Raw genomic sequence first — 17,033 nt, forward strand, 5'->3', positions numbered from 1 at the left:
CATCTGCTCATGCACCATGTCAATGCCCTGGGATTACGGGACACCATTGCTATGAACGCTAAGAAGCCAACCTTACTGAAGCATACTTTATACAAGTATCACTCGTTGACCTATCCCTCAGTATTCTCAGGATCCCTCACCCATCCTCCTCTACTTTCTTCACTGCCTCAGCTTCTACATTACTACTCCTCCTCCTTATCCTCCTCAGCTTCTGCACTACTCTGGCCACCTCAACCTGCCTCTCTCGCACCGGATACTTCCGATCCCCAACAACATGGGACAATCCATGTACCAAGGCTTAAAAATAACCTATCTACACTGATTGAAGTGGATTTAACAGGTGACATCAATAAGGGATCATAGCTTTCACCTGGTCAGTCTGTCATAGAAAGAGAAGGTGTTCCTAATGTTTTGTACACTCAGTGTATTTTACAATAATTATAAAACACAGTTGTGAACAGGCATGATCAGGCTGTACTGTCAAGATGCATTTTTAGGATAACTGAAATACTTCAATTCAGGAGAGGTGAACTATTTGGGACTCCCTAAAAAACGCCACTTAGATACAAGTGACTTTGTAACCGGTAAGGAGAGCATTTTTACTAATCCTAACCGTTTTCCTAACATGAACCTAATTCTCCTAACCTGCTACGTTAATTCTCCCAATCTGCTGCGCAAATTCTCTTAACCCGCTACGAAAAAATCGTAGTCTGTATCGAAGGGGCGTGATTTTAGGGAATCTCGAAATATGTAAAATAAGCATATGTGTCCTGTCCTGCAGGGATTCGTGCTTTTCCGACTGTGTTCGTTTATTTTCGCGCTGTTCATATTAGTTCCCACGCATTCTCCTTTTATGCGCGGTGCTGTGCTGGAAATGGCTGTGTAGGGAGCTGAGAGTTATGTGCTGCAAAAGAAAGAAAGGGAGAAAGAAAGAAAGCGGATCAGGAGTGAACAAAGCAGGTGGAAGACTTTAAAGCATTGAGGGAAAGAAACGGTGAAAGATAAGGAAATTAGCTGTCTACATTTCGACGTGTTGAACAGTTAAAGTGCCGCCACAGCGAGATTTGGAAGAAATATATGCGGGTGAGTTTTTCCAAGTTCTTGCACATTTCCAGTGCTGGCCACTGAACAGGAAAATGGTGGAAGAGCTTGAAGTGCCCTACGCACACAACGCAGTACGAACTTGCACATGTCTATAAACTTGTCAAAGAACACGGCAACAAGTCGTTTTCTGTACTTTTATAGCACGCTAAATGTTAAAATAATAGCCTATATTGACATCTAGTGTGCCTCTATTGACAACTCTATTGGCATCTAGTGTGCCTCTATTGACATCTCAATCTAGCAAATCGAGCTACTGTAACCATATTTTCCAGAGTTCCCATATGGTGCGTGAATGTTGCATTGTTTTGTTGGCCACATTTTTTTATGCAGTATCGAAACATGGCTACAGCTGCGAATTTCTCGAACACGACAGCTATCTCTGGAAGCTGAAATGTTTCATGTGCTCGTTTTACTTGCAACGTTGCTGCGAGAAAAATATATACTGTAACTGACAGCACCCTATATTTCGGACCGTTCTAATATTTGTTAATCCACATAGTTGGTGTGTTTTTGTTATTTTAAAGTGTAGTTTGTTTTGCACATTTGTGTTGTTTTTAGGTCTCTATGCCAAATCATCTCACCAGATTTCTCTTGGATTGATTCCAAAACTTGGATCACCCATGTCTGTGGCAACAATGCCTATTCAGTTTTGGAAAAATGTCTGTCAAACTTTACATTAAAGTGACCGTATTACTGTATAATTGATAGTTGCTAAAATACAGTGTAATGTTACGTTTTGTATTAACTTATTGCTACACTGTACTTGGGGCAAGGTAAAGGTTACTTATGTACAGTGTAACAATGGGTAACTTACAAATAAGAAAGAAATAACTAGCCTACATATAACGACATATTTTGAATAGTTCCAGTTAGGACATCCTCTAACGTCTGTATCTCGTTTTTAAAGAAAATATAGGAACCCCTTGAGGTGTTATGGCATGCTCGTGTTTATTCAGTTTAATGTAGCTACTTAAAATCATTAGTGAGAAGTCGTTGAAGCCCCAAGTCGCTTTTTCATTTTGACAGAAAAAAACTGGTCAAAACAATCGTCAAGTTCCTCCATTACAGCAAGTTGAGGGCATACCAGTTATGCAAATATTTTCCCCCTTTTTTGTTTTACATTATATATGTGCCCTGATAGGGGCAATCTCTTTCTCAACCAGGGTATAAAAAAGCACCAAAAATGCTGCTGCTCATGCCAATTTTGAATTTGACCTACAAACAGTTCCAGATCTGGGTTAGGTAAGCTGATCCCTGATGTGCACCTAAGGGCAACTGTCTCTTAGCAAGCGCCACCGCTCTATGTAGGCCTACCTTAAAATGTGCAGATCTTTTGTTGCTGCATTTAGCTATAGAGGCCTGTTTTCTGCAATGGTCTTATGCAACATATAGGCCTAGTGCTGTTCCTTATGTAGCTACAATATAACAAGGATTAGATCTCAAATATGCTTATGAGATATTACTAGGCTATATCATGTTGTAGACTGTTGACATTCACAACTAGCATATGGTGTCTACCAGCGGACGGATGGCCACAAGGTGAATGATTGTCATTTCTAGTTTAGGCCTACATACTAGCTGCGTTTTGGGGCTCAGCTGTGCATTTAAATATTAGTTGAAGCATTGTCTGACATTTTAAAATACTTACACTGAAATGGCTGTCTCCAGAAATGATCATTTTCACTCGAGAATTGGGCTAATGCCCGTTATGAAAAGCAATGATGAACACACAGAACGTGTCGCCTGCACTGATACTGATGTGTAATTGTTAAGGAAGTATTACCGCAGTTTGCCTGTCTGTCGTCGTTGTCACCCCCTCCCCCCCAAAGCAAAGATTAATGTGTATGACTGTATTGCACTATTAGGGCATTTACATCTACACTGAGTGTACAGAACATTCGGACCACCAGCTCTTTCCATGATATAGACCGACCAGGTGGAAGCTTTGATCCCCTATTGATGTCACCTGGTAAATTCTCTTCAATCAGTGTAGATAAAGGGGAGGAGACGGGTTAAAGAAGGATTTTTAAGCTTTGAGACAATTGAGACATGGATTGTGTATGTGTGTCATTCAGAGGGTGAATGGGCAAGACAAAAAAATGTAAGTGCCTTTGAATGGGGTATGGTAGTAGGTACCAAGGAGGTTTGAGTGTGTCAAGAACTGCAGCGCTGCTGGGTTTTTTACTCAACTGTTTCCCGTGTGTATCAGACATCCAGCCAACTTGACACAACCGTGGGAAGCATTGGCGTCAACATGGGCCAGCGTCCCTGTGGAACGCTTTCAACACCTTGTAGAGTCCATGCCATGATGATTTGAGGCTGTTCTCAGGGCAAAAAGGGGTGCAACTCAATATTAGGAAGTGTTCCTAATGTTTTGTACACTGTGTGTATGAAATGGTCACACTCCAGATAACAAATTAAAACATCACTGAGGTGTGTATTTCTCTTTTGAAATATAAAGTATGTTAATGTTAAGTAGGCCTATTTGTAATTTCCCCTTGGCTGTATTGTTTTACACTAAAGACACACTGAGGGAATAAACAAAGCTACAAAGAGATTTTGCTTTATGAAATGTAATTATAAAATATTATGCAAGATGTTGCACCCATTTGTTACTGATGTTTATATGTCAATAGCATCTTTAATACATCATAGCTTAATATTATGTCATGGCCCTGTGAGCGACAAGGGTATTGTCAGTATTTTCACCCCCAGTAACGGTCCTGTACAGCAGCCTGAGTGGGGACTGGGAGGTAGCATTGAGGTTAGGCTGAGTACTAACGGGAGCTGTAAACAGCCAGCTGGAGCCAAAGCAACCCGTATTTGATCAGTTCAGGACCACTTTACATATGGGATGGGCATGATTTATTAGAATATCCGAACGGATGTTAGTATTCAATTACTTGTAAGTGTTAAGTTTTGAGAGAGAAATTATAGGCCTATTTTTAACAGTGAAAAAAGGCCTTTTTCTAAATTGAAATAAAATATCCATGTAACATTGTTACATATAAGGATATACCATGACACTTCAAATTCATAATTAATAAAACATTTTTTACTTTTCAATATATTTTTTCCTGATGTGCGCCTCATAAAGACTGGTAGCCTTTACACGTGTAACTTGTTGTTTTTGTTGGCCAACCAAAGCGGCACTACAGTCAAACCGGTTCCATGTGTAGCAGTAAAGTGAGAGTTCACTAATGCAAAATGGAATTAAAAGTTAGATAAATGAAAAGGAGTAGGCTACAACGCGCAACCAACGAAACTAACGTAGCAGGCATTAAAGAAACTCCTGAGCGGGATGCCCCACATTCTGGTCATGACAGAGAGGAAATAATTGTCAGGAGGTTCTCTTCTGCACTGTTCAACCAATCAAGTAAATTTGGAGGAGGAGTTAAGATGGAGTGTCGACCTTGTTTCTATTCCAGGTGGAAACCATTTCAGAGCAAGCTTGCACTTGCTGTAGCTAGCTGCTAGCCAGATATTAGCTAGCTGCTAGCCAGATATTAGCTAGCTGCTAGCCAGATATTAGCTAGCGACAAAAGTTGTCACCAACAAAATTGGTATGTGGTGTCTGTCGACTTTGTCAAAAACTTCATCAGGAAGAAAGACTGGCACTAGCTATAGGTGACCAAATTCACATAGAAATGTGAGTTATAGATTTGTCTAAGCGGAAGACCTGTTCTATGTGCGCTATTTCTATGCTTCCCATTCTTAAATTTAGTTTTTGTGTCTTACTTTTGGTTTTGTACACCAGTTGAAAATACAATATTTTTGGTTATGGAAAATATATTATACAGCGGTTTAGATGGTTCAGTGATTCTCTACGCAATGACTGCTTGCATTGTCACAAACTGAAATTAGGCGAACTTCGAAATTTTGCAATCAGGAAATGGCAGAGCGATTTCAGCATATTGCATCTTTAAGGTTAGGTAAGGGTTATGTTTAAGCTTAGGTTTAGGGTAGGGATGTCCCAAGGATCCCAGATAGCGCTGACCATCCTCAATTAGCCTAGCTAGATATAGCTGGCTAGCTTAGATAGCTAGCTTCTCTAGGCTACTCCAGTCAAGACAGGCACTGTTATATGGGATGATCAATGACATTGTGGCTGCTACAAGTTATCTAGTCTTTGCTGTAGCAAAGTTGACTTGGCTACTGCGTATCTTTCCTTCCTGTCCACTCCCCTCACATATCCCATTTCAGCTCACCCGATGCAGCAATAGTGGCAGCCGCCGCAGTGCACAGGTTAAAAACGTAAGTAAAAAAATATATACACACTGCTCAAAAAAATAAAGAGAACACTTAAACAACACAATGTAACTCCAAGTCAATCACACTTCTGTGAAATCAAACTGTCCACTTAGGAAGCAACACTGATTGACAATAAATTTTACATGCTGTTGTGCAAATGGAATAGACAACAGGTGGAAATTATAGGCAATTAGCAAGACACCCCCAATAAAGGAGTGGTTCTGCAGGTGGGGACCACTGACCACTTCTCAGTTCCTATGCTTCCTGGCTGATGTTTTGGTCACTTTTGAATGCTGGCAGTGCTTTCACTCTAGTGGTAGCATGAGACGGAGTCTACAACCCACACAAGTGGCTCAGGTAGTGCAGCTCATCCAGGCTGGCACATCAATGCGAGCTGTGGCAAGAAGGTTTGTTGTGTCTGTCAGCATAGTGTCCAGAGCATGGAGGCGCTACCAGGAGACAGGCCAGTACATCAGGAGACGTGGAGGAGGCCGTAGGAGGGCAACAACCCAGCAGCAGGACCGCTACCTCCGCCTTTGTGCAAGGAGGAGCAGGAGGAGCACTGCCAGAGCCCTGCAAAATGACCTCCAGCAGGCCACAAATGTGCATGTGTCTGCTCAAACGGTCAGAAACAGACTCCATGAGGGTGGTATGAGGGCCCGACGTCCACAGGTGGGGGTTGTGCTTACAGCCCAACACCGTGCAGGACGTTTGGCATTTGCCAGAGGACACCAAGATTGGGAAATTCGCCACTGGCGCCCTGTGCTCTTCACAGATGAAAGCAGGTTCACACTGGGCACGTGACAGAGTTTGGAGACGCCGTGGAGAACGTTCTGCTGCCTGCAACATCCTCCAGCATGACCGGTTTGGCGGTGGGTCAGTCATGGTGTGGGGTGGCATTTCTTTGGGGGGCCGCACAGCCCTCCATGTGCTCACCAGAGGTAGCCTGACTGCCATTAGGTACCGAGATGAGATCCTCAGACCCCTTGTGAGACCATATGCTGGTGCGGTTGGCCCTGGGTTCCTCCTAATGCAAGACAATGCTAGACCTCATGTGGCTGGAGTGTGTCAGCAGTTCCTGCAAGAGGAAGGCATTGATGCTATGGACTGGCCCGCCCGTTCCCCAGACCTGAATCCAATTGAGCACATCTGGGACATCATGTCTCACTCCATCCACCAACGCCACGTTGCACCACAGACTGTCCAGGAGTTGGCGGATGCTTTACATTTACATTTAAGTCATTTAGCAGACGCTCTTATCCAGAGCGACTTACAAATTGGTGCATTCACCTTATGATATCCAGTGGAACAACCACCTTATGATATCCAGTGGAACAACCACTTTACAATAGTGCATCTAAATCTTTTGGGGGGGTGTTAGAAGGATTACTTTATCCTATCCCAGGTATTCCTTAAAGAGGTGGGGTTTCAGGTGTCTCCGGAAGGTGGTGATTGACTCCGCTGTCCTGGCGTCGTGAGGGAGCTTGTTCCACCATTGGGGTGCCAGAGCAGCGAACAGTTTTGACTGGGCTGAGCGGGAACTGTGCTTCCTCAGAGGTAGGGAGGCGAGCAGGCCAGAGGTGGATGAACGCAGTGCCCTTGTTTGGGTGTAGGGCCTGATCAGAGCCTGAAGGTACGGAGGTGCCGTTCCCCTCACAGCTCCGTAGGCAAGCACCATGGACTTGTAGCGGATGCGAGCTTCAACTGGAAGCCAGTGGAGAGATCGGAGGAGCGGGGTGACGTGAGAGAACTTGGGAAGGTTGAACACCAGACGGGCTGCGGCGTTCTGGATGAGTTGTAGGGGTTTAATGGCACAGGCAGGGAGCCCCGCCAACAGCGAGTTGCAGTAATCCAGACGGGAGATGACAAGTGCCTGGACTAGGACCTGCGCCGCTTCCTGTGTGAGGCAGGGTCGTACTCTGCGAATGTTGTAGAGCATGAACCTACAGGATCGGGTCACCGCCTTGATGTTAGTGGAGAACGACAGGGTGTTGTCCAGAGTCACGCCAAGGTTCTTAGCACTCTGGGAGGAGGACACAAGGGAGTTGTCAACCGTGATGGCGAGATCATGGAACGGGCAGTCCTTCCCCGGGAGGAAGAGCAGCTCCGTCTTGCCGAGGTTCAGCTTGAGGTGGTGAGCCGTCATCCACACTGATATGTCTGCCAGACATGCAGAGGTGCGATTCGCCACCTGGTTATCAGAAGGGGGAAAGGAGAAGATTAATTGTGTGTCGTCTGCGTAGCAATGATAGGAGAGACCATGTGAGGATATGACCGAGCCAAGTGACTTGGTGTATAGTGAGAATAGGAGAGGGCCTAGAACAGAGCCCTGGGGGACACCAGTGGTGAGAGCACGTGGTGCGGAGACAGATTCTCGCCACGCGACCTGTCAGGTAGGACGCAATCCAAGCGTGGGCCGCGCCGGAGATGCCCAGCTCGGAGAGGGTGGAGAGGAGGATCTGATGGTTCACAGTATCAAAGGCAGCAGATAGGTCTAGAAGGATGAGAGCAGAGGAGAGAGAGTTAGCTTTAGCAGTGCGGAGAGCCTCCGTGACACAGAGAAGAGCAGTCTCAGTTGAATGCCCAGTCTTGAAACCTGACTGATTAGGATCAAGAAGGTCATTCTGAGAGAGATAGCAGGAGAGCTGGCCAAGGACGGCACGTTCAAGAGTTTTGGAGAGAAAAGAAAGAAGGGATACTGGTCTGTAGTTGTTGATATCGGAGGGATCCAGTGTAGGTTTTTTCAGAATGGGTGCAACTCTCGCTCTCTTGAAGACGGAAGGGACGTAGCCAGCGGTCAAGGATGAGTTGATGAGCGAGGTGAGGTAGGGGAGAAGGTCTCCGGAAATGGTCTGGAGAAGAGAGGGGATAGGGTCAAGTGGGCAGGTTGTTGGGCGGCCGGCCGTCACGAGACGCGAGATTTCATCTGGAGAGAGAGGGGAGAAAGAGGTCAAAGCACAGGGTAGGGCAGTGTGAGCAGGACCAGCGGTGTCGTTTGGCTTAGCAAACGAGGATCGGATGTCATCAGCCTTCTTTTCAAAATGGTTGACGAAGTCATCCGCAGAGAGAGAGGAGGGGGGGGGAGGAGGATTCAGGAGGGAGGAGAAGGTAGCAAAGAGCTTCCTAGGGTTAGAGGCAGATGCTTGGAATTTAGAGTGGTAGAAAGTGGCTTTAGCAGCAGAGACAGAAGAGGAAAATGTAGAGAGGAGGGCGTGAAAGGATGCCAGGTCCGCAGGGAGGCGAGTTTTCCTCCATTTCCGCTCGGCTGCCCGGAGCCCTGTTCTGTGAGCTCGCAGTGAGTCGTCGAGCCACGGCGCAGGAGTGGAGGACCGAGCCGGCCTGGAGGATAGGGGACAGAGAAAATCGAAGGATGCAGAAAGGGAGGAGAGGAGGGTTGAGGAGGCAGAATCAGGAGATAGGTTGGAGAAGGTTTGAGCAGAGGGAAGAGATGATAGGATGGAAGAGGAGAGAGTAGCGGGAGACAGAGAGCGAAGGTTGGGACGGCGCAATACCATCCGAGTAGGGGCAGAGTGAGAAGTGTTGGATGAGAGCGAGAGGGAAAAGGATACAAGGTAGTGGTCGGAGACTTGGAGGGGAGTTGCAATGAGATTAGTGGAAGAACAGCATCTAGTAAAGATGAGGTCAAGCGTATTGCCTGCCTTGTGAGTAGGGGGGGAAGGTGAGAGGGTGAGGTCAAAGGAGGAGAGGAGTGGAAAGAAGGAGGCAGAGAGGAATGAGTCAAAGGTAGACGTGGGGAGGTTAAAGTCACCCAGAACTGTGAGAGGTGAGCCATCCTCAGGGAAGGAATTTATCAAGGCATCAAGCTCATTGATGAACTCTCCAAGGGAACCTGGAGGGCGATAAATGATAAGGATGTTAAGCTTGAAAGGGCTGGTAACTGTGACAGCATGGAATTCAAATGAGGAGATAGACAGATGGGTCAGGGGAGAAAGAGAGAATGTCCACTTGGGAGAGATGAGGATTCCAGTGCCACCACCCCGCTGGCTCGATGCTCTAGGGGTATGCGAGAACACGTAGGCAGACGAGGAGAGAGCAGTAGGAGTAGCAGTGTTATCTGTGGTAATCCATGTTTCCGTCAGCGCCAGGAAGTCTAGGGACTGGAGGGTAGCATAGGCTGAGATGAACTCAGCCTTGTTGGCCACAGACCGGCAGTTCCAGAGGCTGCCGGAGACCTGGAACTCCACGTGGGTCGTGCGCGCTGGGACCACCAGGTTAGAGTGGCAGCGGTCACGCGGTGTGAAGCGTTTGTATGGCCTGTGCAGAGGGGAGAGAACGGGGATAGCCAGACACATAGTTGACAAGCTACAGAAGAGGCTACGCTAATGCAAAGGAGATTGGAATGACAAGTGGACTACACGTCTCGAATGTTCAGAAAGTTAAGCTTACGTTGCGAAAATCTTATTGACGAAAGTGACAAATGCTAGCTAACTAACACAACACTACACTAATCAAGTCGTTCCGTTGTAATGTAATAGTTTCTACAGTGCTGCTAGTCGGTAGAGGTCGGCTATTATACAAAAGCAACTTTGTAGCTAGCTAACATAACATAACACTAATCAAGACGTTCCTTTGTAATGTATTTAGTTTCTACAATGCTGCTCGTCGGTAATAGTTGGCTGGGTATGGAACAATGGCGTCGCGGGGGACGGAAATAGCTGGCTAGCTAACCTAGCTAACCTCGATAATTACTAAACTACACAATTATCAAGCTATGACAAAGACGGCTATGTAGCTAGCTAGCGAACACTGCGCTAGTCAAATCATTCCGTTGTAATGTAATAGTTTCTACAGTGCTGCTAGTCGGTAGAGGTTGGCTATTATACAAAAGCAACTTTGTAGCTAGCTAACATAACACTAATCAAGACGTTCCTTTGTAATGTATTCAGTTTCTACAATGCTGCTCATCGGTAATAGTTGGCTAGGTATGGAACAATGGCGTCGCGGGGGACGGAAGTAGCTGGCTAGCTAACCTAGCTAACCTCGATAATTACTAAACTACACAATTATCAAGTTATGACAAAGACAGCTATGTCCAGGTCTGGGAGGAGATCCCTCAGGAGACCATCCGCCACCTCATCAGGAGCATGCCCAGGCGTTGTAGGGAGGTCATACAGGCACGTGGAGGCCACACACACTACTGAGCCTCATTTTGACTTGTTTTAAGGACATTACATCAAAGTTGGATCAGCCTGTAGTGTGGTTTTCCACTTTAATTTTGAGTGTGACTCCAAATCCAGACCTCCATGGGTTGATAAATTGGATTTCCATTGATTATTTTTGTGTGATTTTTTTTTTGTTAGCACATTCAACTATGTAAAGAAAAAAGTATTTAATAAGATTATTTCATTCATTCTGATCTAGGATGTGTTATTTTAGTGTTCCCTTTATTTTTTTGAGCAGTATATATATTACAAATATACATTTACAAGCAAATAAATCAACAACAAAAAACTGATATTCGAATAGTGAAATTATTTCAAACGCCCATCCCTACTTTACGGTGGTATTATGTTTTACTATTTTCTTATTTAGGGGAAAAAAGCTGTTTGAAAATTGCTCAGAAGTTGCAATGATTATGTACCAAAATATATTGGCTTGCAGCTCCTCTGATGCTCCAGAGCTTTTGTTTCATTTAAGCCAGTAGTTTTAAAAGTAGTGCCCAAGCCAAAATGGGTCCCCGAAAATTATGCACAATTGTATAGTACGTCATCCATTTCGTATGATATGTTACATTTTGCAATTCTTATTAGTGTTGCACGGTATACTGACACTTCTGTACTTTTTCGATACTAGAACATGAAAAACGGTTCAGTGCAAGAATAAAATAATTGTGTCATGTGTATCATGCCATCGACTGATTTGAGACAGGATCAAGTCTCTGTCAGCGTAGCCGATGTCCCCTTATAGAGTGAGAGCACAGTGCCAGCTCCACTTACCCATTGCTAGCTTTAGCCTGCCGTAAGGAACCATTGAACTCACTGGGAGTGTGGGCTGCATCACCACTTATGCTGCACAGAAGTTAACACACTTGAATAATGCAACACGGCATGTAGCAATGTTGAAACTGCTAATTACTGCTCCCAGAACAATGTCCAGGTCTTGCATTGTAGTGCTATAGCAGACTAGAGCACTACAATGCAAGACCGGTAGCTTTCAGCTTTGTAGGCTAACTTTCTTTGCTAGCTTACAGCTGAAGCCAGCATCAATTCACGACCCTAGTACCTTGTTTGTGATAATATGCTAACATAATGCAAAATATTGCTGATTTATAAAGCTGATTGCATTCAAAAATGTCCAATGTAATGATTTTGAACTCAAAATATCTGTCCGGCTCAAGTGCCATTCTGTGACTTTGGCTAATACGCCTTTTTTGCAGTCGAATCGTTTTGGTATCAACACTAATTCTAATTCAACACTAATTGTTATGAAACGTTACGAATTCCAATTTGTACAATATGTTACAAATTTGTAAGTGCGAAGGGATACTTCTGGATTTTGGGAATGAAGCCCTTTATCTACTTCCCCAGAATAACCTGTTCTTTTAATTTTGATTGTCCTTTCCTGGTAATGGCAAAATATAGCTTACATTATATTGCAGCACCAGACAATAATTGTCTGTATAATAATTTTTTTTCATTAATATATATATATATTTGATCATACTGCATATATTTTAATCAAATAACAGAGTCAGTCTTTGAGGATGCAAAAAAAGTGCAGTGTAAAAAAGGTGGAGTGGTTTGGGTCAGGAGCTTGATCACTGCCTAGATACATTTTCTAATATTAGAACATTTCCTTGATTTGCCTGAGCTTCTCTGGTGACTCTGGAGCACATGGCCAAACAGCAGCCAATGAGAGGCCAGACTTAGTTTCCCTCTCTCTAGCAACAGTGAGTTTATTGCCTTTTTATTCATTAATTATTTTCTGTGGTCTCCCTCAGCCATTTGGGCTCTCCTGATAGCAAAGTGTGTCATCTCTTGACTGAATAAAAGTAAGGGGGGAAAAAAGGGATGGATCCAGTGACGACCAGCCTGCCAGCTGCTGCCTTGAAATGTGGGCTGCACTCCATGTGTAGGATTGTAACAGAGATGATTCTCCATTCAACTGGTATTAGTTGCAGCACTTTTTTTTTTTTTTTTTGCTGTGGAATAAAATGCTGAAGTGGACCACCACGGAGTGTGGGATGATTGCAGTTGTCTTCTGCAAGATTGTGAATATAAACAAACAAAATGGCAGAGGAATGGAATTTTTTGGCAGGGGGGAGACGCAAGGGGAGGGAGAGACGGAAGGGGAGGGGGGAGACGCAAGGGGAGGGGGATTGCCGGCTGTGGTTGGGTATGCCAGTGCCACTTGTCTACCCTGGCAACTCTTCTTTTTTTTTTTTGACACCGAGGATGTCAGACAGAGAGCCTTGGTGAGTCTCTCCAGTTTCTCTCTGCCCAAAAGTGGGGTGAGTAGTGTTGCCCAACGGTACGTCCTGTAATCATGATAACTATTTAACGTTTTATAGCGGTGATATTAGGACAGACTATTACGAGAATGTTTGCTTGCTTTTCAAGTGGGGAGTTTGTCTGAGGGTTGAAGTGCGCATACCCCCGGATATGAAGAGAGAGGTGTACAGTTTGAATTTTTCCTGTTATTTAGACTTTAGCAGCAACCTATCATATCCACTCAACATACTTTACTGCTCTAAACCGGGCATCACAGCGAGTAGTTTAGTTTATTTGGACGTTTTCGAGCGATGCCCCAAAACTCTGGTGGCTGCTGAGCTCTTGTTTCCTGAGTCACAAGCCCAACCCCTCCATTACACCCCCTCTGTCTTTTGATTTTCTTTTTGTCATCAATTCAGCCAGGGGGAAAAAAGGAGATTTAATCTCGCCTTACATTGTGGGATCAAACACTAGACTGAAAGCCTAATGTCTCTCTGAGGCACAGTTGCCGTTTTTGACTTAGTCGCTTTTCAAAATATTTTTGCTTCACTCTTGCTGAAGCTACAGTACGCAAAAACAAAGGTAGTTGACAATTTGTCTTTTGACCGTGGATACAGTCGTTTAGGTCTTCATGTTTTAAGATAGGATTTTCCTACTGTGGCTCTGACTTAACTGACAAAATGTACCATTTTGACACTTAACTAGTCTTGAATAATTTATTAGGCCTAGGTGAGATCTGAAAAACCGTGATGTAATGCTGGGTCTACATAGCCGTTGAGGACCTCATTTACCATATTGACTGAAATGAAGCAAGTATGAATGAACGCATGGGAAAGATGTTTTTCTGCAATGAATTATATCAGATTATAAGAGCAAGGCGCATCTTGCATCGAAAGGTCTTTCTTTCAATCTTGTTGCATTGAAGGGTTTTGGCACGATTAGGCAACTTTTTGGAGAAGGCTGACAAAATATTTCTTAAGCAGCAGAACAGTCTTAAGTGGGTCATAATAACCCCTTTTCCCATAATCAAAAACGGTCACAAGTGAAACTGCATCCTTTGATTTTGATGCTTTAAAACTGTAAGGCTCGTCTTATTTCCTGATTCTAACGTTTGCTATTGCACACGTATTTATCCATGTGATCCTTTTCAGAGCATCACCGATTTTTATTTTTTTATTTTTTATTTTTTATTGAGAGAACTGCGGTATAGTTATGTGACTTATTTCAAAATAGTTGTTTCAAATTGAGATTTGAAAATGTGATGCAATCTGATTTGGGGAGTCTGTGGAAAGTTATGACGCAGTAGCATCAGCCGATCCGTCCATCCCAAACAGGATTGCACAAATGCGTTGCACTGCGTTTTCATGCTTTGCGGCGGTGACACAGGGATGCTTTGCTTATTGTAGGCTACTGCGTATCTGTAGAATACATACTGTAGGATAATGTCTTAAATTTATGTATTATTTTTTACATTATCAATGTATTTTCCACTAGAAGCCCACTTTTTGTATTTTTTTTTTTTCTCTGCAGGTTGTCACTGTCCAGAACGTGAGGAGCCTGAGAAAATCAACGACTGTTGGACTGTCCTACTATGCCTCCACCCCCACAGACGACAGAGGTTGACTGAAGAGACCAACACTGGGCCTCAGTTAGGTTTCGAGCTGTCTAGCTCGTTTTTGCTGCTTGAAGGAGCATGTTGCCAACGCTGTCCCTCTGCTCCATCATTTGGTTAAACCGGGGTATCAAGCTGAGGAAAGTGCTCCACTGCGCCAACACCGGCCAGCTCTAAGGCAGGAGCACCCAACCTACCTTGCTGTATAGACTCGACCATTTCAGCAATGCTTCTAAGCTTCAGTTGATAGATCTTTGGCCCTAAACGACCACTACTCCAAGCAAAATCATCATCGTTTCCTGGTTGCCGTAGCATTGGGCCGACTTTCGCATCCTCTCTGCGTCTTCGGCAGCTTTTATCGGTTTCTTAAAATGGCGGTCGATGGTTTCCAGTATCGTGCCCTCTACATCTACACCAAGGACTTGGAGGAAGACATTGACCTGCAGCCCGGGGACATTCTGACCGTCAGCAAGGCCTCCCTGGACTTCAAGGAGTGGGATGAGGAGCGTCCCGAGCTCCTGGGCTGGCTGCTGGGCTTCAACGAACGCACTAAGCAGAGGGGGGACTTCCCAGGGACATATGTCCAGTTCGTGGGCCCCGTGAGGATGGCACCGCCACCCAGTCAGCCTCGCTCCCAAAGACCCCTCCCAGCAGCCCCGGGGCCTGAGCCACAACAAGGTAAAGCCTGAAGCCAATATATTTCACTATTGATTTCTCATATTCTGTTTTATTGATTGATTGTTTCTTCAGAGATATGTCACCAGCATTTTAGTTTGTATGAATATTTTCTGTCCTAAAAATATTTTTGAGATGTTGATTGATACTCCAATGAAGATGCCCTTCAACATCAAGGAGAGTTGTGCATTCCTCTCGAAATTGTTACAATCTCCAGCAGTGTTTTTTGAAAGGGAACAGAAATAATTGAATGCAAAGCCCATATTTGTTAGAAAATGTTAATATTGGCTACTAATGATATTTGTCTGGAAGGAAGTGTTGGTTTGCCCTGCTCTTAGCTTATTGTTTTTGGAGTTGTCGAAAGCTTTGACGTTTTACTGTGACCGCACACTGACCCTTCTAATCTACCCTAAAGAGCTGTCATAGGCCTTTCCCTCATTCCAAACACAACTAACAAATGCTCATTTGAACCTAATCTAGTTACTGACCTGACTCTCTTGGTCAAGTTTTCTTCAGACTGTCTTGTATATTTTGCCTTGACCCTCCATTCAACTCTCCTGCGAAGGATAGGATTGAGTTGCAATCAACCGTGTTGTGACCCAGAGCCCATTACTGACTTTATTTGGATCGTATGATGTAGATGTTCAATAACGGTCGACATTTTTCAACTAACTATATCCACCAACCCTAGCTTTATGGTACGACGCAAACTTTTTATATACCCATTACACTGATTTGACTAAACTCCCTATACACATATGAGAGGTTATTAAGTCATTTAGGAACTGAGTTTGCATTTCTAATGGGCTGCTCCTGAGTACAGGAATGTTCCAGTTTAATTTATTATGAATAAGCCAAATTGTCAGGGAACATAATATCACATTGTTTCACCAAGCGATAAACTCTCCGGCCATTTAATCTCGCAACTACTATATTACTGCATAAATATATGGATGATTTAATATAAATTCATGAAGTATTTTTACTGAGGTGCCCGGCCAACTCAAATATACCCTTGGCTTTGGCCCTTCCTCAGCAAGGCCAACTTATGCATTTGCTAGTTCTTCTCCACTCCTAGTTTTCTCTCTCACTCCCTCGCATTCGTTCTTTATTAGGAATGCCAGTGGTTCATCGGGCCAAAATGAATACAACAAAAAAAAGATATCTGGCCACTTATGTGATTTGTGTCTGGATGAAAATACACATTCCTTCTCTGTCAAAAGTAATGTTCCCCCAAAGCTCCCTTCTGCCCTTTAGTGAAAGATGCGCTTAGCACCATCTCCCAACACATCATGAACTTTGAATTGCCTGTCGTTTTGGCGATTTAGGTTTTCATCACTTAGGCTGTACAGTGACTCATTTGTAATTCGTGTTCACTCATTTGGTAAGCATGCCAGTGCAGGCCTATTTAGCCCGAGTACAGGCCTGCTGCGAACTCATCTGTCATGCGTGACATTTTAACTGGAATCCTGCAAGCATTTTATTATGCTACCTGGAAATGAACATGATGAATGTTTTACTTGAAAAGAAGCAATGGTAGAGCTTAAGGGTAAGCTGGAGTGAATTTTGGGGGGGGGGGGTATAATTTTGGATGATATTATATCGATACTTTGACTCCCAAATATCGATTTGTTACAGATGCAGTACCAGTCAAAAGTTTGGACACCTACTCATTCAAGTTTTTTTTTTTTTATCTTGACTATGTTCTACATTGTAGAAAACTAGTGAAGGCATCACAACTATGTTATAACTACACATATATATGGAATCATTTAGTAACCCATTTTTTTTAACCTCTCTAGGGTAGGTAGGATGAAATCGTCCCAACTACGTAACAGCCAGTGGAATCCTGTGGCGTGTTATTCAAATACCTTAGAAATGCTATTACTTCAATTTCTCAAACATATGACTATTTTACACCATTTTAAAGACAAGACTCT

General features: G+C 44.0%; 1 protein-coding gene across 2 annotated transcripts in view; it reads left to right on the forward strand.

Moving 5' to 3' along the window:
• The first annotated feature begins 712 nt into the window (after positions 1 to 712).
• Positions 713 to 17,033, forward strand: part of LOC115156743 (phosphatidylinositol 3-kinase regulatory subunit gamma) — a 68,048-nt gene continuing 51,727 nt past the window's right edge. For both annotated transcript variants that reach the window (XM_029704382.1, XM_029704383.1), the window contains exons 1-2: positions 713 to 1,083; positions 14,337 to 15,096. In XM_029704382.1, coding sequence (XP_029560242.1) covers positions 14,790 to 15,096 — 307 coding nt within the window. In that variant the 5' untranslated portion in view covers positions 713 to 1,083; positions 14,337 to 14,789. The remainder of the gene's footprint in view (positions 1,084 to 14,336; positions 15,097 to 17,033) is intronic.

Source organism: Salmo trutta, chromosome 21, assembly GCF_901001165.1.
Source record: "Salmo trutta chromosome 21, fSalTru1.1, whole genome shotgun sequence".
NCBI classification, from domain to species: Eukaryota; Metazoa; Chordata; class Actinopteri; order Salmoniformes; family Salmonidae; genus Salmo; species Salmo trutta.